Source organism: Aulonocara stuartgranti, assembly GCF_965226115.1.
Source record: "Aulonocara stuartgranti genome assembly, chromosome: 2".
NCBI lineage: Eukaryota > Metazoa > Chordata > Actinopteri > Cichliformes > Cichlidae > Aulonocara > Aulonocara stuartgranti.
Window position 1 is genome coordinate 13,429,914 of NC_138940.1, and position 25,020 is coordinate 13,454,933.

The 25,020-nt window shown below is 43.9% G+C and overlaps 1 protein-coding gene across 13 annotated transcripts in view; it reads left to right on the forward strand.

Moving 5' to 3' along the window:
• The window catches only part of shtn3 (shootin 3), a 510,884-nt gene that overhangs the window by 473,500 nt on the left and 12,364 nt on the right, over positions 1-25,020 (forward strand). For 7 of the 13 annotated variants that reach the window (XM_082551250.1, XM_082551256.1, XM_082551257.1 and 4 more), the window contains exons 1-7: positions 5,118-5,427; positions 10,425-10,488; positions 23,100-23,194; positions 23,961-24,132; positions 24,336-24,433; positions 24,661-24,742; positions 24,914-25,008. In XM_082551250.1, coding sequence (XP_082407376.1) covers positions 5,347-5,427; positions 10,425-10,488; positions 23,100-23,194; positions 23,961-24,132; positions 24,336-24,433; positions 24,661-24,742; positions 24,914-25,008 — 687 coding nt within the window. In that variant the 5' untranslated portion in view covers positions 5,118-5,346. Of the gene's footprint in view, positions 1-5,116; positions 5,428-10,424; positions 10,489-23,099; positions 23,195-23,960; positions 24,133-24,335; positions 24,434-24,660; positions 24,743-24,913; positions 25,009-25,020 lie in introns of those variants that run through there. The other 6 variants (XM_082551255.1, XM_082551258.1, XM_082551251.1 and 3 more) reach the window with 4 other exon arrangements.

Consider the following 25,020-nt stretch of genomic DNA (forward strand, 5'->3'; position numbering starts at 1 on the left):
ATTTACCCTGACTAAAGAAATCAAGAGAAACGCCCCAGGCTGCTCAGTCACTAATTACCTTTACTGTACTTTTAGTACAAGTATTATTCTGTAAAAGCAACAGGCTGCACTCTGCTTCAGCTCCTGTGCAGAACTGATTATTAAATATCTTCAAACAACAGCATGTTTTCAGTCTCTTGCAACATCTGTAAAGACAGTAATGTGGAGGTAAGCATCAACGACACAGAGCTCTCAGTTCTCACTCCTTCTTTATTCATCTCCAACATCAACTGCGCATATCGCGCTACAAAACGCAGGAACACACTTCCTATACACTGGGTGTGAGTGGAGCCCTCTAGTGGTCCACCACACATGCCCCCCGAACACCCAGCAGAACTAGTCCAGGACCCGGGGCTTAAGCAAACGGCCGGAACGGCTGAACTGGGGGGGTGGGGAACTGACCGAGGGCAACCCAGCGAGGCTGGCACTGGCGGTCAGAAAAAGCTGCAGACGATTCGGACTCCGTTGATTTTGGGTCGCTCCTGGGGGAAAAAACAGAATCCATCAGCCCGGTGGCAGGTGGGCGGCCGCGGCGAGGGGCCTGGGCCGGGACCACCTGATCCTCTTGCATAACATGTGCAGGCTTAAGTCTGTCAACAGAGACAATTTCCTGCCGACCACCAAAGTCCAAAATGAAATGTTTGTTGCCTGGTTTAAGAACCCTGTATGGCCCGTCATATGGTGGCCGCAGCGGAGTCCTATGGGCATCGTGCCTGACGAAAACGAAACGAGCAGAGTCCAAAAGTGTCAGGCAGGCAGTGGTGCACAGGACCAGGAACAGGAAATGAGTCTCTTGGGGGGCGAAAAGGCAACAAAGAGGTATCGAAACATGGGGGAGGGCTCTCGGGTAAGAATTCCCCGGGGACCCGGAGAGGCTGGCCGAGGACCAGTTCAGCCGGGGAAACCCCGAGGTCTTCTTTAACCGCGCTACGCAATCCCAGCAAAACCCACGGAAGACGGTCGACACAGTCGCCACTTGTTAAGGAAGCACGGAGCGCGGCCTTAAGTGACCAGTGAAACCGTTCGCACATCCCATTAGCTTGCGGGTGGTATGCTGTGGTGCCGTGGACCTTGACTCCCAGGCCGTCAGCCATAGCAGACCAAAGCTCGGAAACAAACTGGGGGCCCCTGTCCGAGGTAATGTCAGCAGGGGGGCCGAAACGTGAAACCCACGTTGACAAAAATGCCCTGGCCACCGTCGCCGCTGTCGTGGACGCCAGGGGTACCGCCTCTGGCCACCTGGTTGTGCGGTCCACTACAGTCAAAAGGTGCGTGAAACCCTGTGACTGCGGCAAGGCACCAACCAGGTCCACATGAACGTGATCGAAACGCCTACCCGGGACACAGAAAGGTTCGGTTGTGTGTGCCGGTGGATTTTCGAGCGTTGGCATGGGATACAAACCGCTGCCCATTCTTTCACCGTCTTGCGAAGGCCCGGCCAAACAAACCTGGCGCTGACCAGCTTGACCGAGGCCCGGACGCCGGGATGAGAGAGGGCATGCACCGAGTCAAAAACACGAAGATGCCACGAAAGGGGAACCACCGGGCGGGGGCGGCCGTTTTTGTTGACTGAAGGGCAAGGACGTCCGGGTCAGCACGTTGCTCGGCGGCCATGGCAGCGTAGTCATTGCCGACATACACCGGAGAAACCAACACACGTGAGAGACAGTCAGCGGCGTGATTGGACTTACCAGCCACATGCTGAATGTCTGTGGTAAACTCAGAAATGGCCGCCAACTGGCGCTGTTGGCGTGCGCTCCATGGGTCAGAGACCTTGGACATCGCAAACGTCAAAGGTTTGTGGTCAACGTACGCAGTAAAGTTGCGACCCTCAAGGAAAAAACGAAAATGTCGTGTCGCGAGGTGCAGGGCCAGCAACTCCCTGTCAAAAACACTGTACTTGCGTTCAGCATCCCGGAGCGTACAACTGAAAAAGGCGAGCGGTTGCCAGAGACCTGAAACCCGCTGTTCCAACACCCCACCCACTGCCACGTCAGAGGCGTCGGTGATTAACGCGATCTCCGCCGACGGAAACGGGTGGGCCAGCAGGGCGGCGTGGGCCAGCAGGGCGGCGTCAGCCAGCGCAGACTTCGCTGCGGAAAACGCACGGACGCGTTCCGGCAGCCAGTCAACCGGATCTTTGGCTGTTTTACCTTTTAAAGCAGCATAGAGTGGCTGTAGCAGGTGGGCAGCTCTGGGGAGAAAGCGGTTGTAAAAATTTATCATCCCCAAGAACTCCTGCAACGCTTTAACCGACGTGGGACGCGGGAAAGCCGAAACGGCCTGGACTCTGTTGGGCAACGGAACCACACCTTCAGCGGAAATGCGGTGCCCGAGGAAATCCAGAACAGGCAACCCAAACTGGCACTTGGAAGGGTTGATGATCAGGCCATGCGCTGCCAAACGCTGGAAAACCTGGCGCAGATGGGACTCGTGCTGGCTCGCTGAGCAGCTGGCCACCAATATATCGTCCAGATAAACAAAAACGAACGGCAGCCCACGCAAAACGGAGTCCATCAGCCGCTGAAAGGTCTGGGCGGCACCTTTCAGGCCAAACGGCATGCGCAAAAACTCGAACAAGCTGAAGGGGGTAATGACAGCGGTTTTAGGAACGTCTTCGGCGTGCACGGGAACCTGGTGATACCCCCGCACCAAGTCAATTTTAGAAAAAATCGACGTTCCGGCGAGATTGGCAGAAAAATCCTGAATGTGGGGGATGGGGTAACGGTCATTCTCCGTGGCATTATTTAAACGGTGGAAATCTCCGCATGGCCGCCACCGAGCGTCCGATTTGGGCACCATGTGAAGTGGAGAGGCCCATGCACTGTTCGAACGCTGTACAATGCCAAGGCGCTCTATGGCTGCAAACTCTTCCCGAGCGACGGACAGTTTCGTGGGGTCGAGGCGGAGCGCGCGCGCAAACACCGGGGGCCCGACCGTGGGAATATAATGCTCAACCCCATGCTTCGTTACCGTGCTAGAGAAAGTAGGGACAGACAGCGATGGAAACTCTAAAAGCAAACGCTGAAAAGCATCCCCGGAGGTCACTACATTAGCCCGAATCAGTGGCTCGGCGGCCCGAGTAAAATAGGGTAGCGAAGAAAACGAGAGAGCATAGATTAAACGTCTGTTAGCAACATCGACAAGTAGTCCATGAGCACACAGGAAATCAGCACCCAAAATAGGTACAGAGCTAGCGGCAACAACAAAGTTCCACTGGAAATCCCAGCCATGAAAACAAACAGTCACCAACCTTTCCCCAAACGTTTTGATGGGAGAGCCATTAGCTGCAATGAGCTGCGGCCCACAGTTCGCTGCTAGTCCGTCGGCAGCGGTAGGGGGAAGGAGGCTCTTCTGGGAGCCGGAGTCCACGAAAAAACGTCTCCCGGAGCGCGAGTCCTCTATGAAGAGCAGCCTTTCTGTATTGCCAGCGGTCGCGGCTGCTACGGCGCGCTGGCGGGTCCGTTTCCCTGGGCCGTGAAAGCGCAAGGCGGCAGGCAGCGACGCGCTCTGTCACCAAAACGCTGATGGTAGAAACAGATGCTCTTTCCGCGGTGCCGGCGTGTAGCAATCCCTGCCGTCAGCAAGGGGGCGGATGCTCCGGGGGAGGCAGGTGGAGGCGTGGAAGGTGCCGCAGGCGTGTCCGTAGCCAGGGCGTGAACGTCGAAAGTGCGGCTAGCCAGGAGAATGCGATCCGCTTCTTCAGCCAGGGAGCGATAATCCTTCACAGGCAGAAGCGGAGAGTTCGCGAGGACAGCTCTCACGGCGGCCGGTAGTTGACGGAGGAAGAGGTGCACGAAGAGGAAACCACCGTCATCCGGCCCGAGCAACGATAGCATGTTCTCCATGAGCCCGAGCGCGGTACCGCCACCCAAGCCTGACAGGTTGAGGAGCTTTTCGGCTCGTTCGGTGTCGGAGAGGGCATTGCGCCGAAGAAGCAGCTCTTTGAGGGTGGCGTATTACCCTTGGGCGGGTGGGTCCCGGAGGAGCGCCATCGCGTGACGGGTGGCCAGCGGGTCGAGCCACCACATGGTGATACTTCGTGTCGTCAGCCAAGATGCCGCGAAGGGCGAACTGAGCCTCCACGTGTACAAACCATGACGGGGGGTCATGGAGCCAAAAGTCCGGCAGTTTCAGCGCCACAGCGAACGTAGCTGCAACAGGAGGCGGAGGTCCGGCGGCCGCTGATGCATCCATAGCAGAGTCTGCGTTATCTACGGCCCGTTGCATGCTCGAGTCAGGGGTCACCAATGTGGAGGTAAGCATCAACGACACAGAGCTCTCAGTTCTCACTCCTTCTTTATTCGTCTCCAACATCAACTGCGCATATCGCGCCACAAAACACAGGAACACACTTCCTATACACTGGGTGTGAGTGGAGCCCTCTAGTGGTCCACCACAGTAATACCATTTTTTTTTTAAAAAAAGCTTGTACTTCAGTAACTCCTCATTAATAATTAACTATGGATTAAACTCTTGAACTGAAAAAATGTAAGAGAAGAACTTCAGATTCTGGGTGTGTGAGGACAGAGAAGGATCAGCTCTATTTCAGATTTGAGAAATAAACTTTATATTTCAGTTTGTGATGGTTCTGTTCTCTTTGTGATTACAGGAGCTGTGCTCACATACCCAGGATCTGAAGCAGACAGATCATCCAACATGTTAACTGCAAAATTAACTGATGAAAACAGTACAAAGGTTAAAGTACCACATGTGCTGTCAGTGACTGTTTAAAATGAAGAGTGGAATCCCTATTTTAAATTGTGTTTTAAAAAACGTTTTGAAAATCAGGTTAATTTGGAATTTGAAAATGGTTTTTGAAACAAGGTTTTTATTGACATTTAGGTCTTTTCTTTGTGAAATTCATTATCAAATTGAAGTGTTTATTGATCGATTAATAATTCATTTTGAAAAATGTATTTAAAAATAGTGTTTAGATTAAGTGATTTAAAAATCAATTCGAAAATGAATTTACAAGTGCAGAAATCATTTTATAAATTATTATTTAAGCACAGAATTCTTTATTTCGATGTGTGGCTATTGTGGTCCTCCATAGAAGGAGGCGATCAGGGGAGCAGGATGACGCTGTCAGTGAAGGGAGGAGGAAGAGGAGGAGGGTCCTGCCCGCCGGCAGCAGCATCGTACTGAGCCTCTCTCCATCCCATGTGCTGCAAAGGGAAGAAAATGAGCTCACGTTCAGACATGTGCTCCTAGAATTTCAGCTCTGTTCGGCTTTCCTGTTTTTAAAAAAAATATAGCTGGTGATAAGAATACATCAGCAGCCTGGAAGATAATTTGTCAATCAAAATGCTTCCCTGCTCACCATCCGCGCAGATGGAGGGATGCGAGGAGGAGGAGGAGGAGAAGGACGCACACATGCAAACAGAGGTAAAATGACACAAACGTCTCCTGTGCTGACTTCCGACACTCCAAATCAGCGTGTGAGAGGCGAGCATGCATGCGTGAGCCCGAGCGGCTCTGTTGCCCTTGTGGGACATTTCGCCGCCCGGCTTATGCTAGTGGAGCTCAGACATCAAAGAGCCGGACCCCTCCCTAAATCGTGCTCTTCACGCCATTTAAGCGAACTGAACCAGTCAGTGAGGAGAAATGATACGAGTAGCACAGCTACATCTTCCTTCATGGGGAAGTTTCTGAGTTTAAAACACGCTGTGTGTCTTTTTGTGTAAAAATGTGCGGAGTGAATGAGGCTGCCGGTTTATTCTGGACCGTGTGTCTTACTGCGTGCTCCCTTACAATAGACAGAATGAAAAACGCCTTAAATCATGTTCTCACACCACCAGGGCTTGGCTATGACCCCAAACACCTGCATGGTAGGGGTGGGCACAGGGGAAGTGAACCCCAGACCCCATTTCAGTGGTAATGCCTTGCTCTTGGAATTTAGTTGCCCCACCCTTTGACCTCCAAGAGCGAAAAATATGCTTAAAGTTGAGGTGGGAACAAAACCATCAACCTTTAGTGCTTATTCACCTGCTTCTTGCCCCCTTTTGATGGCTTTATGCCCACTTACTTACTGGGAATCGGACCCTCAAACCAAAGTGTATCAGTGCCTTGCTCTAATGTTCAAAGGCAGTAATGGATCACTAAGCTTTATGCTCGATCAGAGTCAGGGTTTCATCAGAAAATTCTGTTTTAGCACCATCTTCTGCAGAAAAATGTATTTGTAGCTGTTTTGTGGGTGAAGAAGAATGGAAAAGAGTCAGAGTCTTACTCACATTCTAATTTAACCTGCTAATATTAAACTAGTTTGCTTTAGTTTCTTCTTGAACTTTGTAAAGAATTAAGTTATAATCCAAGAACAAGAGCAGAGTCTTAGGGTCGTATTGCAGTTTTTATAGGTTTCAGCTAAATTTCCTGGTCTTCATTTGACTCAGGCACTCTCCCAGACACCCACCTCAACCATGATCATACAGTTAAAGATCCACACTTTAGCCGTACTCTGGTAATTACTGTATTGGCTTATCAAGGCCCAGCTGTGAAGCCTCAAGCTGGATTTTTAAATGCATGAGCGAGGTGTGGATCCAAGAAACACAGCATGATCACTGCAAAGAAAGAAAAGCATCTACATTTTAGCTAAATCTACCTACCGTTTACAAGGATTCAGCCAAAAGAAAAAAGCTTAACCTTCCAGGTATTATCATATGTGGACCATGTTTTAATACTGTAATTGTCTCGGTGCAAAGAAAATGAAAAAATATTCATAATAACAGTTTGTTTCCATTAAAATTAAAAGGAAATGAGAATCAAATAGCTTGGGACTGCTACTCTGATAGGTGGGGAATAGGTTTTTTGTCGTGGTCGGTGGGAAGTGCAGGAGATCGAACCGCTCAACCAGGCAACCTCAGTGCCTTCCTGTGTGCCGATGAACCGGCTGCCCTCACTGTGCTCCTGAGGGAAATCTAAGCTGACAGTGTGTGAGGCTGCAGGTAGAGCCGGGCAAAAGTGGGACAAGTGCTTCCTGCTGCTGGAGGAAAGAGAGAGAGAGCACGAGCGAGCGAGTGAGCTGGATGCTGAATGTCCTTTTCGTGCTTTTTTATCTGAGGAATGTCCGTTTTGTCGCAATTCCGCCCTTTAGTGGCCTCGAACTTTGACCACTGATATGAGATCAAGCACCGTTTTCCTGTTAGCATCAGAACACCATGAACACATCTGTGTCACTGACACAAAATAGATCCAATCAGACTGTGTTCATCTGTTTGTAGAACTTTTTAGGTCACATCTGTGAAATCTAATGTAAGGGGAGCTGAGGATGGTGAAGCATCAGTTTAGGGCTACACCCCAAGAACAGTTTAGGTTCTTAGAGCTCAAACCAGGAAGTGCTGGTGTCTGTCGGTCCTAGATTTTAATGGAATAACATTTAACGGGTTTAAGAATTCCAGAAATTAGCCCAGTTCTCCAAGTAGCTGAAGTTACACCTCTGACATCAGTGTGTGCAGGTGAAATGTGTGCAAATAGGTCTTACATTACAAATCACAAGACAAGCGAGCACCAATTGTAAGGAAAAAAAAGATCCCATCCATCCCAGAATTTATATCCATATGTGGGATTTTGCAGTGTTGTTACTTCTCTGTTTTGTCAAGTGTTGGTACGTCATCCACAAAATGTCCTCCATCACTGTCAGAAACACCAAGTAGCTTTAGGATCTTCAGTGGAAAATGTGGTCAAATGTGTCCCTGACCGCCTTGTTTAGTGATCTAAATGACCAAAGAGCTATCTGTCTTGGTGGTCATTCATGATCTAGTCTGCCTGCGACTATAATACTAGGTCATTATGGCCACACAGAGTGAAACTAATGGTGCTCTGTGAAACTCATCAAAGTCAAAAGTTGGTTCATCAGCTGCAAGTTGCTCTGTAATGGCAGATTAAGTCAAATAACTAACATTTGTTGGAACAATCACAGAGTAAATAAAGAGTAAGGGGGGAAGCCACCAACATTAAGTCACCCAGCGGTTTGTAGAGTGTTACGAAGCTTCAGGTTTGGCCTTTCATCCGTCACCATCTTTGTTTCATTTAACCTGCATCATGAGGTGGAGGTGACTGAAAAAGTCTAATCCACCTTTCCAATCCCAAAGCAGCCACACCCTGATGCAAGCACAGCTTCATCTCCTGTGGATCAGAAGTAGAAAGAATAGAGGCTTAAGATGCCTTTGAGCCCTGTGCACACTCTGTGGAAACAGCCAGTCTGTGTTTGCATCACACCCAGCTGCTGCATCAGTCAGATGCTTCTCCTGTATTTACCAGTGACTGATGACCACCTGAACACAAACCCCTGATGAGTACAGTATGGTCACCGTGGGATTTGTCCAGGCTTTACAAGCAGACAGTAACTGCCTGAATGCATCTTTAAATTGCTGATGGGCAAGCGAGGATGGACACTAAAAGCCACAAAGGAGACATCATCTTCTATTTCTGAGAACTATAAAAATCGAACGTCTGTAAGTCCAAATGTTTGAATCATCAGTCCTTGAAGGAGCCTGTATTTGGGCCACCAGGAAAATTCACTTCACCTTGACTGACTATAAAACTCGTCCCCAGCTTCTGCCTTTTGGCTCATCTTATGTCAGTCCATCTGAAGTAGTTACCTCCAATGACTGTGCTAATGACATGCTGCATGTGGACATACCATTTGGCCTAAAAGTTCATCATTTTAACCTTGTATTTGGCATTTCCTTATGATGCGCCTTGTCACGTGTGACATCACTGCAGCGGTCCGATGGAGCGTGTAAAAGGTAAATCTTTTTAACGATGCACTCCCTGCAGAGGGTCTGATTCTGATGAATCTTCAAGGTTTGGCTGTTGCCAGTTTGCATCAGTCATATGTTAACCATTATGTTTGTTTCACTACATTGCTCCAGAAAATGAGCTTGAAGCTAATCAGTGTTCTCCAGTATGCAGAGAGTGATGTTTCATGCAGTGCATTTGTACTCTGGAGGTTGTTTAAACCCACAGGGAGACGTTTCTTTGCCTGTGTACTTTTGTTTTTTGCTTTGCAGGAGATCACTGAAAGCTTTACGAGTTTCAATTACCATTTTAAATTAATTGTGTGCAGAGCACAGCAGCACAGCAGATACTCTGTTGGTGGCTGTGGTCACTCAGGAGGGCACTTTACTTCTGTCCTGTAACAGGGAGGAGATATGAATGATGGGATGATAATCCAACAGTTACTTTTCTGCTCAGTGAGCAAGCACAGACACATATCTGAGAGACGGCTGACTAGAAAGAAACCGTCATCATCCCAAAGCTTCTTGGGGCTGCTCTTTTATTCACACGATGCCACCACACACCTGGCTTTACCTGTTTGATTTAGCAACATGAATCCTTTCATATGTCAGGCAACTCTGTCAATGTTAGTAATACGGGGAGATTCTAACCAGCTGTGCGTGTTTTTCTCAGTCAGACTAGAAATACATGTTTGGGTGTGGTGGAAAAGTTGATTTGTCTTTGAGTGTGCATGTTGAGTTTCTGTTAATCTGTGACGTTTGCAGCTGCTTTCATTTTTCCAACATTCAAACGCGGCGTCTCCTCAGCTGCTTGTCCGAAACACAGCACAAGAAGAGACAGTGGATGCGAAAATAAGCAGTTATGGCCTTTCTGGCTTTTTCTATGGTGGAAGTCAAGTCAGCAGGAGCAGAGTGAGTCAGTCTGTTATCAGAGGTGATGGGCTGTCAGTGTTATTACAGAAAGCCAGGCAGCATTTTAAGACGATGGAAGAGGGCAGCGCAGCCTTCAGCACAGAGGGAAATCGGGCAAAATGAACGTTTATCTGGAGGACGTGGTAGGAAGGAAGTGCTTGTGATGCTTGTGTTAGCTGCTAACACTGTCGCTGCAGTGTTCTAAGCATTACTTCATATTAGCCACATTCAGAAAGGATTAATATTATTGTTGGATTTTAAACGTTGGTGTCACCAAGTAAAGTAATGCCAGTGAATCTTAGCAATCACAGCTTGAGAATCACCAGATACATGCAGCTAATCCTGCAGAAATATTCTACAGTGGCAGCAAGGTCATGGTTCGTACCCGCCTAACGTGTGAGTGTTTCTGTCAGGGGTCTTTGTGTTCTCCCTGTGCCTGTGTTGGTTCTCTCCAGTTTCTCCAGCTTCCCCAAAGGTGTGCGTGTTAGGTTAACTGGTGACTCTTGATTTGATGTAGGTTCTGAATGATTGTTTGTCTGATGCACCAGCTTCCAGGTACTGCTCGTTGTTGGCCTGCTGAAAGTGTTTCAGGATAAAATCGCTGCTTTGTCACAGCTGAGTGTGTAAACTGTTGTGTGTGTGTGGGTGTAACTTCACTCTGCTGATATCAGTGACCTGTACGTTCAGCCTGTTGTGGAACACGATCTGATGGGTTGACCCTGCTGTCTGCTCCAGCAGTGCAACAGACTGACGGAGGAGAGAGACGAGGCAGAGAGACAACTCAAACACATCAAGAGAGGTGAGTCCAGCTTGTTTACACCTTCTCAAACTCTCAAACACACAAAAAAATGTGTTTTGAAGCAGGAAATGAAATTAAAGAATCTTTGCTAAACAATAACCTTCAGCAGCTATAACAACCAATAATGGAGTGACAGACATTTATTCTGCAGACATTAGTGTTCTATAGAGGATGAATAATACCAAGTCATCTTCTTACTTTTAAAAGCAGTCAACTCTGAAAAACCTTTACACATATCCCATCAGAATCAGTTGATTGTTTTTTTGTGCAAGAACTTGTATATCCAATTTTTTTACCTTGACTTTACTATGAATATTTTCCCAGTTACAGGTCCTAAAAGTACATGGGTGTGGCTTCGAATTTTTATCAATGGTTTTCAAGCCTTATAACTTTATAAAACAGAAGATATCTATACCAAATTTCCTGGTCCTAAAAACAAGCTTTGTACCATGGATGTTTGATCTGTACCCTGAAGATCCAGCTACTCCTGGCATTTCCTGTCTGCTCACTTTGACCTTGGGATAAACTGGTTTAGAGTTTCTGGATCAGCCCATATTCATTAATAGTTTCTAACTTACTACTCATTTTTCTTCACCTGTCAGATTTCCATTTAGTAAAGTCCTCGTCCTCCTAGAGGTTGCAGAAAACTATAATTATCATTTAAAAGTAAAAAAAATAAAATAAATGGTGCCATTAATGCTTCAGTGCACACAGACAAATACTTATGTCCAGATATCAAATACCACAGAGCAGCCTGACACCTCATCCCAGCGAGCCTTCACTTCCTCCGTCCCTCTTCGCGTTATTCATCTGTGCCTCTGCTGGTATGACATCACCAACACCTTGTCCTCTGAACAGGTGTGTTTAAGAGGGTGTCACCCGTTTCCATGGTGACTCTCAGTTTAGTCAGCCAGTTGTAGGGGAGCACTTTTGTTCTGAGGAGTTTAACTCCTGATTCTAAAACTGAGGAAACTGCAGCACTTACCTACGGCTCCCATGCCTTCCATGATTATTCACAGAGGTAAGAGAAGGTTTACTGATGTTTATCTATTATAGAAGCATGTAGGAGTCAAGTGTTTGCATAGCTACCTGATTATGTGTGGGATGGATAAATTAGTGGTGCTAAATGTCTGTTTAGGATGCTAAAATTCAGACTACCAACTTTTTCATATTCAAAAGGCTTATATTCGATATTCTTGTAGATTTAGCCATATTAACGAACACACAAGCCAACATTTGTCTTCCAAAAAGATTACATTTTAATTATCCTTTTGTGTCTTAGAGAAGCGGGTCAGTGATGTCAGTCGGTTCAGTCAGCTATGTGTATGTGGGCGAGCTGTTATTGTCCAAAGGTAACAGGAGAACCAGGCGTTTTCCATCTGTGGCTTGTCCTCAGGTGACGTTTCAGTAAAACAGGCCGATTCAGAGTCATCGCCTACCTCCCCTAACTACAGCAGTTCTTCCTAAATCTAACGGTGTCGTGTCAATGTCTGATTTAAAGATATTTTTGTTTTACTGAGCTCCTTTGTTGATTTAATTTAAGTGGAGGCATTCAAATGATCTTACCAAAGTTAGTGTCCCCTGAGGATGAACTCTAATGATGCTGTCAGGGCTCATACTCTACATCTGGTGTCACCACAGGGCATGACACTGTATTTTTTAACCTTCTATGAACATAAGTTAACAGCTGTTGGATAGATTACTGAGAATTTTGATAAACTCCATCTTGGCCCCCAGAGGATAAATCCTAATTCAGCTGACATTTCCCTGCCTGCCATCAGGTCAAACATTTTATTTGACCTTTTAATTTGCACAACGTGGTCATCTACATTCGTGATCCTGCAGTGAGACTGACCTTTTGCATTTTTAAGCATTTAATGCATTGGCATTAAATTTGGCACACAAGCATGATCCCAGCAGCATTATGTTAATCATACTGGTGATTTTTACTGCCTGGCATCATAAAGTTATAATTAGCGTTACCAGTTATTGGGTTTATGACCAGTTAACAGCCTTTTCTTTCCTTAGTGTTCTGTGAGAATGATTAAACTGACACGCTACAAGCTAAACTAAGATTGCAATCATTGCAGAGATCATTATACTTAAGCATCAGCTTTAACCCTGATGCACCGTTTGTGTTATATAATTAAGAGCACAGAGCTGCCATTGTGTCTGCAGACTTTCAGTCGGTTGTAATTTTGTCTAACTGAGCCAAGCACGAGCAGCTGTTGTTGGGGCGGGGCCTATGGCTAATGGGGATGAAATAAATGAATAAATTAACAAATATTTGTTAGTTTAACTGGCTTTTAGAGAAACATGAGCTGAGTTATCCAGCTGGTGTTTTGTTGAGGTCTTCAGTGACTGTCAGATATCGCAGTCCTCTCCTAGAACTCAATAATATTCATATTAAATGGTAATGATGTGGCAGTTTAAAGTGCACGGCATGCTCCTAATGGAAGGAAATGATTGTCTTTCATATTTTGCAGTTTAAAGTAGAGTCAGTATACAATACAACGATCGGCAAAAGCGTATCATTACACACACAACAAAGAGGCCTTCCTGTTTGCAGTCCTTATGTTTAACAGGTGCAAATTAAAATCTGGGTGTTTAAAATTTTTATCAGAAAGGCTTCTGTTCATTTGGGGATTTTTCTCAGAACATTTCATGGGAACCTGTGAGAAAAACATATTCTAGTCTTTTAATCCGACTCAAACCTCAAACTGCCAGGAAAGTGTCACAAACTTGTCATCAGCAGCAAAACTGGACCTAAGATCCTCAGCAGTGTCAGCAGAATGCTGATCCTCCTTTTCACCATGGGTCTCATCACTTCACACACCCAGTCTATCGTTCATTCACTCATTTATTCATTCACCGCCTTCCCCCAGAGAAGACAGCAGTCGCTCTTGTCATGTTATTCTCATGAATTATTAAAACCTCCTGACATGAATAATTCAGCAGCAGAAAACTGGGGACGGACGAGGGTGTGTGTGGGAGGGGGGTGGGCTCATCTTGCCTGACTCTTTATCCACTGTGGTCCTTGAAAGGCCCTTTCTACCTGTTCCTCAATAATTGATGACCGTGCTGTAATGGCTTTAATGAGGGAGACTTGGCTGCCTGGCAGGTACTTGATTTTGAGCTCTTTTGGAACTCAAAGGCCAGTCTGAGATTAAGTGAGCATAAAACAGTGAAAACATGACCCGAACCGGAGTCTCTGTGAGATAATAAACTGGCCTCAGTGACGGAGGATCCTATTCACACTGAGAGCAAACATAACTAACTGACTTTATTACAATCCTGTGAGTAAAGTAACAGAATACGTACATGATTATGATACTCACTCAACATTTCACATTTTTGTATTTTTGTTTATATAAGTTTAATTTAAGCATATTTCTGTTATTTCTGTTATAGTTTGAGACCAACTATATATTATAGTTGGTCTCAAAAATGATTGTGGTTAAAAAGTCCACCTCGGCATCACTGTGTTTGCTTCTACTGCTGTTACATTTCTTCTGTGAGTGCAGTTTTTATAAGGTATTTTTAAGGTTTTAATTTTATCTCCATTTATTGATTCCCATTGTCATTGTTTAGCATAAAAATTTATCAGTTAAATATTTGTTCCTTTTCACAAAATCAGTCTCTGAGTATTTAATGTTTGTTGCTTATAAAAGTTGCAAAAAGCACAGAGAAGAACAACAGCGTGGAAGATCATGGGTTTGATGAGAATGCTACTAATACACATAAATGTGTGTGCAGGTGATTATAACGAGGCTTACTTTGTGTAGAACTGTCCCTCTAGTTGGTCTGTGAGATATCCACATTCTAATTTGGAGTGGATTTTAATGTGTTGAGAATTAATTGTTCCAAAAATCTAAAAATCTAAATACATTTCTGTTGTTTTCCTGTGACTGGACCAAAGATAGTCCAGGCATAGCTGCCCTGTCTCGTCTGGTGCAGCGTTGTGTCATATTCCATGGCAGAAATTGTGAGTTTAGTCCAAGATTACTTCTATAAATATGTTTGCAAGCTGACAAACCCTAAAGTAGGAATAACTAAACAGATTGCAAAGGTCCTAACATGTTTCCTGCAGCAGCGAGCACTGAGGAGCATCATTTAGGAGGAGGTGATCTGTCAGAAGGTTTCTTTCCCTTTATTTTGCTTTTCTTGAACCTTATATTTTCTCTGTTAAAATGGAAGCTGCCCGGCGCCCTCAGCTCTTTTCCTGAACCTTTCAGCCAGTAGGAAGCAGGCGGAACTGATGTCTCACAGTCTGCAATTTATTCTCTATTAAACCAGTGCAGCAGAGCAAGTAAAAGAGCACAGGAGCAGAGTGACAAACCTGCCTTCCTGGGAGGGATTTTGGCAGCAGCCAAAATTTGTTTGAGCTCAGTTAAAACCAAAGAACAATGAAAAACTCCACAGAACAGAAGACAAAAGAATATGTGAAATGCAATGAACACATCAGCAAATAAACTTTAGAAAAGAGACAAAAATATATTTCTATGTTCTTCTTCCACCAGTGCTTTGCATCACCTACTGTAATGCTGCATGTAGCTGGAGGCCAACTGTGCAGCACTCAGCTTCACAGGCTGATTGCCTGCAGTGTTATTATCATGTGCAGCCTAGTTATCCAGTCTACTGTACTTAGATAAAAGCCTGTGGCTGCACTTTCCATGCATTCGAGTACTGCAGGAAGTACTGAAATTACATGCTCAGAGTCCACAGAGGACCTGTGACCATGTGACTCTGGTAGAAACTTTCAAACTACATGAAATCAGGACCCGGGCATAAATACGATGAGCACAAAGGATCCGACACTCAAAAACAGTACAGAAAATAACAATTGCATCAGATTTAATCACAGATTGTGCCCTAAAGCATTGAAGCTGTTGATCATGTTCACAATGAACTTCTAAAGTTAAAACATAATTACACAATTAGACATTCAGTTATCTACAGCTTAGCTTAGTGTTGGAGCTTAAACGCCACAGCTCTCTGTCCTCGCCAGCATTTTAACCCTGTTTTAACACTGCGCTGGGATTTTGCTGTTACGCACAGATGAATGTCCAAACCGTTGGCTAATCCTCCAAATCTTCTGCCGATAACACAGACCGCCACTAAAGCGGCTTTACCAGCTGCAGTTCGTCGATGAAAAACAAAAGCCTGCCTCTGTTTTAGCTTCAATTGTCACAGGTTTTAACAGCACGTCATTTATCTCATGAGGCCCTGAGCTTGGAGGAATTACTGACCCAGAACAGCTTCTGCAGGACAAAGTGTGTCTGTGAGAGGACAGCCACATGTTTTATTTCAAACTGTTCCTGTGATGCTTTCAAAAAAGATGAATCGTCTGCTCTTCAATCCTTCAATCCTTATCTGACAAATGATGCATCATTTTTCATCATTTGTCATGATCTCAGTCAGCATGAGTACGCCATTTCAACTCTTTGGGGTTCCAATTTATATTTAGTTAATAAATAACATCTTTAAACTCCTAATAATTCATATTGGTAGCTTACAATTTGTCACCAAAAGGTTGATTCTGCTCATCTGGACGTAGCGTTTTCAGTGGGAGAAACGTTTCGTCACTCATCACTTATTTAAGCTACTATCGTCAGTGTACGCACACACGAGAAAAATAAAGGAGACACAACAAGCAGGGTCGGTGTGTCGCGTTCTGCTGGATAAAATGCTGAGCATGTGGCACAGCTATATTACATTAAATATGGATTATAAAACCTACACATATCCACATATGTAAAGACATCCTCGCAGACATGTGGAGATAGAAATAAATTAATTATGCATGGTTTAACTTTAAAACAACGTAAACAGCCACATTAATGGTTTTTCAATAGAGGAAAAAAATAAAAGAAAGAAGAGGAAGAAGCTTAACATTTCTCACTGCACATTATTAGGTGTGGGATTATCGGGAGATCCAGAGACTGCACCAGCTGAGGGTTTCTCCTGTAAAATAACATTTGAAAGCTATAAATAGCTGAGAATGAACTGTTTGCTGCGTCTGACCCGCAGAGCTGCAGCTGAGCTGCAGTGAAGTCAAGTGGAGGACGATCCGCGGTGGCATGTGGGCTGAAGCAGTGTTTAAAGGGACCAAAAGAATCCCTGAGAGATCTCTGAGGGTTTAAATGAGTCTCTGGATTGGAGGGAATCACACACCCAAAGCCCATCCACGAGCATTAAACATTGAATGAGGGATTAAAAAAAGATCCGGAAGCCTTCCCTGTCTCCCTTCTCTCTCACGTCATCCTCACTGCTGCTTCCTCACCCATACCCAGGCCCTTATGTAAGCATGGCCGACACTCTGGGTCAACATCTTCTGCAGCTGAAGCTTTTCTGTTTGCAGCTCTTGGCTGCTCAGAAATGTGTGGATGGATTTTATTTGGTCAGAGCTCTAATCAGCACTTTTCTTTATTCATTTATTACTTTCATCTTATGATAGGTTTAGAAACAGTTAAAAGATGATGTTAACCTAGCTTTATTCGTTTTTGAAAAATATGTACTTAATAGTTAAGTGGTTAACCAACAAATACCATCCATCCATTTTCTGCTGCTTTCTTGGGGCGTGGGGATATAAGACACAGCGCTCACTGGTCCTCTCTCAGCTTCCCAGGACAACCAAGGATGCAATGTCTCCTTCCCATATGAAGGAGCTCCCCGCCCCCGACGGTGTCCCTAGGGAGTTGCTTTGGGACTCCAGGGTATATGATCTATTGTTACAGGCCTAGAATTTCAAGGCACGGCCAATTGGAGGATCAGACAAAGCGCCTCTTCTTTTTGCTGATGATGTGGTTCTGTTAGCTCCATCAAGCTGTGACCTGCAGCCTGCACCGGGGTAGTTTGTAGCCGAAGGTGAAGTAGCTTGAATGAAAATTGCACCTCGGGTCAGTTGGTGCCCATATCACAGGCCTGCTTCATTTTTAGAATAATTTATAATAATAAATCAAACTCAAAAAACCCAGACCTAAACATTTACATGATGAGGTACATGAGGAAACTATTTTGTTTGGGTCAGTTTATTTATTTGCCCCAACAATTTTGCTGTGATTTTGTGCCTTAAAAATAAAATTACTCTACTTTAGAGATGCTTCTCATGTTAGTGCAAAGCACAAGCCCTCCTGTCCATGTATATAGGACAGAGGCAGATGTGTTAGAGCTTTGTTTTGGGTCTCCTCAGAAAACGGTTCCTTCCCCTGCTCCTCAGCCTCCTCCTGATGATGTAGTTCAGCTTTATTTCCTGGTGAAGACGATCATTTAAAACAGAGCCCAACAGGATCGATGTCATCATTTCTTTTAGCAAAAATATGTTTGATTCAGATCTACACAGATTAAAAAGCATGATTATTTGTGGTTTTGTAACATAGTTCTATAGTTGTTGTAGTATCTCCTCCAGTGCTCTGTTACTATTCTGGATCAGTTTCCCTAACAAATGTGTTGCTTTGCTTTAAAGGAAGTCATTTTTCGGTGGTCTTTAGATCAGATCAGTGTCTAAGCCGAGTGACTGATCCACAGCTGGAGCGCGACGTCCCGCAGGCCCTTTAAATCCAGCTGTTTTTGTTTACGCGGAGCTGTTGGTATGTGCCCAGAATGCATCATCAGGCAGAGAAGCATTAGTCATGTTTCCTGCAGGTCTCACCTGACTCTAAAATGTAATAAGCTCAGGTGACCTGAAGGCATCAGCGACACAGAGACGGGTTCAGCTTGTGGTCACTGTCATCATCGAGGGATTTCTATTTTCTTCTCATTGTCTGATATTACTCTGACATTTTTTACACATGCAGATTTTTTTCATGCAGCAAAAACTTTAAACGTCACTTCTGTTTATGTATTTGTGAAAATGGGACACCAAGGAAAGGCTTTGAAGGACATGCATGGATTGGTGAAATTAGAAGTTAGACTTTACTTTTTGTTACAAATTAAGGAGAAAATATTGTGTATAAGTGTTATTAGGTGATATTTCTGATCACTGTCTGGTCTGGGCACGCCGGCTGAGCTAACATCTTTTAAAGATGACAATCAGGATAAGCTGACGATGTATGTTTCTGCATGCCAGCAGACGCGAAAGTTTCACTTACAGCAGCCTAACAACCGGTCTGGCAAATGATGGAGCAGCAGCCTGTCATTAACTGCTCCGCTCATGTGCTGTGTTATGAAGTCTGCATTCAGCTGGTGATGGAAAGTGTTACCCTGCACACGCTGAGTGCTCAAATACAGGTTATTGAGATTCCTGCTAGGAAACAGTGAACGGGATTCTTCTGTCATACTGCATGTGACAACCACAAAGCAGCTTCTATTGTGCAGCTAGCTTCTGTTAGGTTTCTGTCAAGTTTGTTTCCTGAGTTTTGTATTAATGAAACTTTATGGTGTTTGTTTGAGACGCTGCTGGTGTAAGCTGGTTCACAAAATATAATACAGATGCATCACAGATACGCTGTCTGTGTCAGTAAAAAAAACATTTTCTATGACTTTACATACAAAAACATGTCAATTCAAGTTTTAGGTTTTTCATTTAGCACAAAGAGCAGGTCATTTTGTGTGATCCAGGCTGTGTAAATGATTCAGGGAGTAACTGTGTAAGACTCATTTAAACTTTAGATTCTTTAAACTGAGTACTCTGCAAACCCTGAACGCTGATCTAGTTGAATTGACCCTGCATGCTCCCTGTGCTGTTTACGTGCATTTAACTACACATTTCAGCTCTGCAGACCTCAACTGTGATTGGTCTGTGAGTGAGTGGCTGTAGCTTCAGAGACAGAGCAGGTCATCTATTAGTTAAAAGGTTGGTAGTTTGATCCCTGGCTGCTCCAGTCTGCATGCCAAATATTCTTGGGCAAGATAGTAACCCTGAGCTGCTCTGATGCAGTCGCCGGAGTGTGAATGTTACACAGAAAGCACAACCATAGGAAAAAGGCATGCTGTGTAAAGCACTTACAGTTTTTTCTGAATGCTTAAACCCTAACTGTGATTCCTGTAGCACAATCTCTAAAACTATTCAGACTTATGGCAAAACCACTCACTGAGTTTGCAAAACTAAAAGCACAAAAACTGCTTTGCACTCAGTTTGCAATTTTGTAACACACACTTTGCAAAACTGTAGGCACAATTCACTGCACAACACTCAATTACCAAATTTCCAACACACTCCTAGCAAAAGTATACACATGTATGGCTATCATTAACACTAATTTGCCAACTGTCTGGCACACTTTCACATGTGAAAACTTCTTTAGATAATTAGTTCACTTTGCAATCAGCCTAAGCACTATAATACAGGTAAGCTGTGTGTGCGGAGTACAATGGAGGGAGCAGAAAGAGTGAGAAGTAGAGGAGGCCGAGGAAGAGGACGTGGAGGTGAAGAAGTAGGATGAAGAGGACGACAAGGACAAGGAGGAGCAAGAGGAAGACGAGGAGGGGGGAGAGGAAGATGAGGAGGGGGGAGAGGAAGGGTAGGAAGAGTAAGAAATAGAATTGCTGATGACATCAGAGCTACAATAGTGGACCATGTAATCATATGCCAATGAGAAACACACCAATACCATTGATGTAAAAATACTGAAATTGTCACTTTACAGAATTGCTAGATGACCAGATGCTGGGGGCAGAGGAAGCATGTTCACTGCAGACCAAGTAACCCATATAGTCATTATGGTGATTGCAAATAATCCTATACTTGGAAATAAACACTTGTGTTTGTTTTGATGTGTTTGAATAAACACCAGTACTTGAAGTTTGGATCCCTCTATGCTTATGGATCTATGACAGAAGTATGAGCTCAAACTGACATAGCCTACCTTGTGCACAGAGAAAGCAAAAGCCAGATGTGTTTTGTATTCATACCATCAGTGTGCAGTTGGCGCATTGTGTGCTTAGTAGATGATGGCTTGTGTGTACTGTTTGATACGGAAACACCATTTTTACGAAGGTGTGAAGAGTTAATCTAGCTGTGTTTGCTTTTGCAAGAGAACTACAATGTTTTGATTATTGGGTGACAGGTTTTCTTATTTGTGTGAAGAGTTTTGCAAAATTAGCAAATAGTTACAAAAAATGTGCTTAAGCCATCAGAAAAAACTGTAAGTAGAGTAGAATTAGAAGAACCAGAATGTATTCAGCTTGCTCAGTATGCCAGTCTGTGTATACTTCTCTCCATCCTTTATTCCTGTAAAAGTAAGTTCTGTTCTTTCATATTTTAGCACCAACATGAACTTTTGAGTTTCAGCAGAGGGATGCAGGCTCACCAGCAAGTACAAATACAAAAAATACTGAATGCTGCCCACTACAGCAGCTGTTCACTGCAAAGGTGTGGGTTACTCTGGAGTCTGACAGAAGTGTGCCGGTTTCATCTGTTTATGCCACTTCTCTGTTTCACACCACAGACAAATATGCCCATAAATATTTTGACCAATGCTAAATGCTACTGCAACAACAACAAAGAAAGAGGACAGTACATCAGAGTTATTACAGAGTCTCTGTGGCAAATGAGGAGGAGGAGGGCAGGAACACATTTCCTCCTGCCTTCAGCTGAAGGAGTGAAGAGTATAATTAGATTTGGAGCTTGTATATTGATCAGGAAGGACTGTGTTAATGGAGCCAGGATGTTAGCAGCAGCTTCCTGTTGGCTCTAATACAATCCAGCGCCAGCTGCTGAGAGAGCCCAGGACTGACTGTGTCGCAATACCAAAACTTGTCATGTATTTCAGCTGTATTTGAAATACAGACTTTAGATTTACAGTTTTTTACAGACGCTAGGACACATTTCTCAATACTTTTGAGAACGTTTGCAAAACTCCTCACACAGTGAGCACAACAGAAGTCTATGTGGGCTAAACTGAGGACCAGTTATCATTGTTTTGGCACAAAATGCATTCAATGACTACATCTCTCAAATTTCATGAATTATCTTCTCACTCAGACACAACAACTGCCAAAAATCTTTGTACGGACAGGACATTTTGCATGTGCTTACATACTGTTTTCAAAACTGTTAAACTTATGGCCAAAACAATAACACAATGCAAAACTTGAAAAGACAGCAAAATGCAACAGCAATATTTTATTGAAACATATTTTAAATCTAAAAATGCAGTTTAACCAGCCACAGCTGATTCTCATTGTAGATGAACATCTACACAGGTGTTACTCCTTCAGTCTTTCAACTCCTTCAATTCTGGCAGCCAGAAGATTCTTTCCTAGATGACATAAGATGTGATGTGGATGAGAATCTGTGGCCAAATGGAGAAGACCGAGTAGATTAGCATTACTATTGTATGTGTATCAGTGGATGGTGTGTATACAAATTCTTGTATTTTGGGATTACTTAGTGCAAAAAAATAAAAATACATAAACAAATATTAACAAATTCTGCATGATGTCTGATTCATTCCAGTAACATATATTGAAATTATAAACAGAGATGTGTCCTTGGTTTACACAAGAAAACACTGTGTAATGCTACATGTTGTTAGTGTTTTTTAGGTCATTGTTTTGTGGGTGACAAAGTGTGTTTGTCGGCTGTCAACCTTTGCTAGTGTTCTGGAAGAATGAGTTTATTTGAGACCTGAATGAAGTGTTTTGGTAGTTGTAGTGCATTTTGAATGTGAAATGAACTGCTTTGCCAAGCTGAAGGTCAGTTAGGAGGATTGTGTGAAGAGTTTTGCAAAAGTGACCTAAGTATTGAGAAATGTGTCCTAGCGTCTGTAAAATACTGTAAACTCTGGGGATTAATCATCAGAGCTCTGATGATTAATCCCCAGTAATCCCAAAATACAAGAATTTGTATACACACCATCCACAGTTACACCCTGAATGCAGCAGAGACGACAGCACAGTGAGACGAGTTGAGCTTTATTTTGACACGATAGCAAAGCTACTTCTCTCCTCTCACTCTCCATTTTTTTCACCAAGTCTCCAGATCTGGGTCATTTTAAAATAACCCAGGAGTCGCAAAGGCTCGGTGACACGTTCGACAGCTGTGAGCGTCTAACAACCTCAAGCCTGCTTCTTTCAGCTGTTTGTGTTAGCAGATACTCTCTGAGCAAAACGACACGGCACGATGCTCTGCATGCTTCTTCTCTTCTCTGCATCAAGGAGACAGATACTCACTCAAAGGACCTTTCAATGACTCACTTTACATGTTTAAATATCTGTCTTTCTGATTGGTCAAAACCTGCAACTCACTGTGGACATGCCATTGTTCGCTTAAGGTTCAATAAAGGTTACGATATGTACTGGAAACCTGATTTTTATTATGTTCAAAGGTCGAGTAGCTTCAACTGCATCTGTGTGCGTCTAAATAACAGTCGCTTGCAGCTAAAGTGAAAATTTGCTGAGCACTGATTTTATTCACAAATCTCGAGGTTTGATGCTTTTTTTGAAATGATGTTTTAATATTGGCTTCAGACATTAAAAAATGGTCATCTCTGTCAAAGTCAATTCATTCTGTGAATATTGTGTAAAACAGTAACAATAAAACCATATTTATGTACTTGCATTACTTATGCTGTGTTATTACTCAACATTTAGAGTATGAAAGCAAAACTGACACTCTGTGTGTGTGTGTGTGTGTGTGTGTGTGTGTGTGTGTGTGTGTACTCCTTCAGTGTCTCAGATGGTGATTGAGGAGGTGAGTGTTCTGCAGACTCAGCTGGAGATCGAGAAGTCGTGTCGGGAGAATGCAGAGGCCCTGGCCACAAAGGTTGCACGCAAACACGCACACACACACACACACACACACACACACACATACGCTGCTCAATAATCAATGCTAAGATTAGAATTATCAGGGCTCAGCTGGCAGTATCAGGAGGAGTGAGTCAGGATGACTGTGCACAGAGACGATTTGACTACATTATCTGTGTGCATTAATGCCTCCACTGCAACAGCTGTGTGGTTACATTAATGATGTAGTAATATGTCTAAAATACTTAGAACAGGTACAGCGATGATGGTGAACAATTATACAGTTTAAAGGTACGGAACAGATTTTCATGTTGATAAAAGTACTAATAATGCCTTAAAGTGCTGTCACTTTCTATCATTTCTTCCACAAACTGTTTGTCTCTCGCCTCCTGTTGCCGATTTAGTTTCTGAATAAATGAACTGATCGTTTGTCCAGTGTGACGCCTGACATACATGATGCCTGCCCAGATTATTATTATTGACTAAAAATAAGTTCTAAAAGACAAAAAAACAACAACAAATCATCATCACAGAGCATTAGAAACATCTCAACTCATAAAATAAAAGCAACGTAACCTGTCAGACCAACTAATGTTGTAAATGAAAAGAAAATAATCCAGACCAGAGCAAAAATTATTATTAAAATCTATTAAAATCTAAATGCAGTAAACAGGAAATGTGTGCTTCAGGATTGATCCCGGTAGTTTGTGATCTATGATTTCTGTGGCTTTAATCTCACTGAGCTGCTCTTACTGTCGACCCCTGTAACCTCTGACCTGCAGCTGAACTGTGAGAACAGGAAGCTGAAGTACCCGAGTCTGACGTCACGGCCGTGTTTGGACGAGCTGCTCCCCAGCATCTCCGACTGCATCGCGCTGGAGGCCGACGCAGACGCAGCAGACACGGGAGACTGCAGCCCCGACGTCTTCACGCAGTACCATCAGCAGGTTAAAGGTACAGCTCACCAAATGAGGTTCACCTTCCACAAACAGCAGGAACGTGTTCTGGAACAACGTTTTTGTCACGGATTCATTTTTACTCATTCATTCTTGCTAATAATATATTTTTAAATCACTGCACTTGATGAGTTTTCCAATACACTCCATAATTCAGCTGCTAATCTGAATAAATGAATATACTTCACTGTGTTTGCTCAGAGCTGAGGGAGACGGTGAACAGCTTGTTGGAGGAGAAGAAGAATTTTGTCTGTCAGATTCATGACCAGCAGCAAAGGATAGAAGAGCTGATTACACAGGTGAATACTGCACAGCACAAACATTACTGTTTGTGACATCATGGGTCACGTGATTAGTTTGTTTCTGGAAACATTTTTTCAGTCCAAACCTTTCTCTTATCATACAAGCTTAAACTGTGGGTCAGTGTCTCAATAGTCATGAAGATTTCATAAATAAAAATAGAAAGAGAAATAAAGTTTTTGTTTTTAAGACGTTTTCTGTGTGTTTGCTCTTCCACTGCGAGCAGTCAGAGAAAGATCAGACCGAGATGAAGCAGCTTCGTGAAACAGTCGAGCAGCAAAGCAAAACCATCAAGAGATTTAACAGAGGTGAGTCGAAATAAACTGCAGGCAAAGAGCAACTTAATGCAAAGCAGAGAGCTGGAGTAAAAGCACAAGTAACCTCATTCAGCATCACATTTATGCTGCTATGCTAATAACTCCAAACCCTTAGTGTAACATCAGTGCCTTTCTAAACATGCCCCCCCCCTGTATCTGCAGTCTCCATGATGGCAGCTCAGGAGTACGAGGGAATGAAGGAGCAGCTCGACTTGGAGCAGAGCCTCCGAGTCAAAGCTGAAACTTATGCACACGAGGTAAAGAGTGAG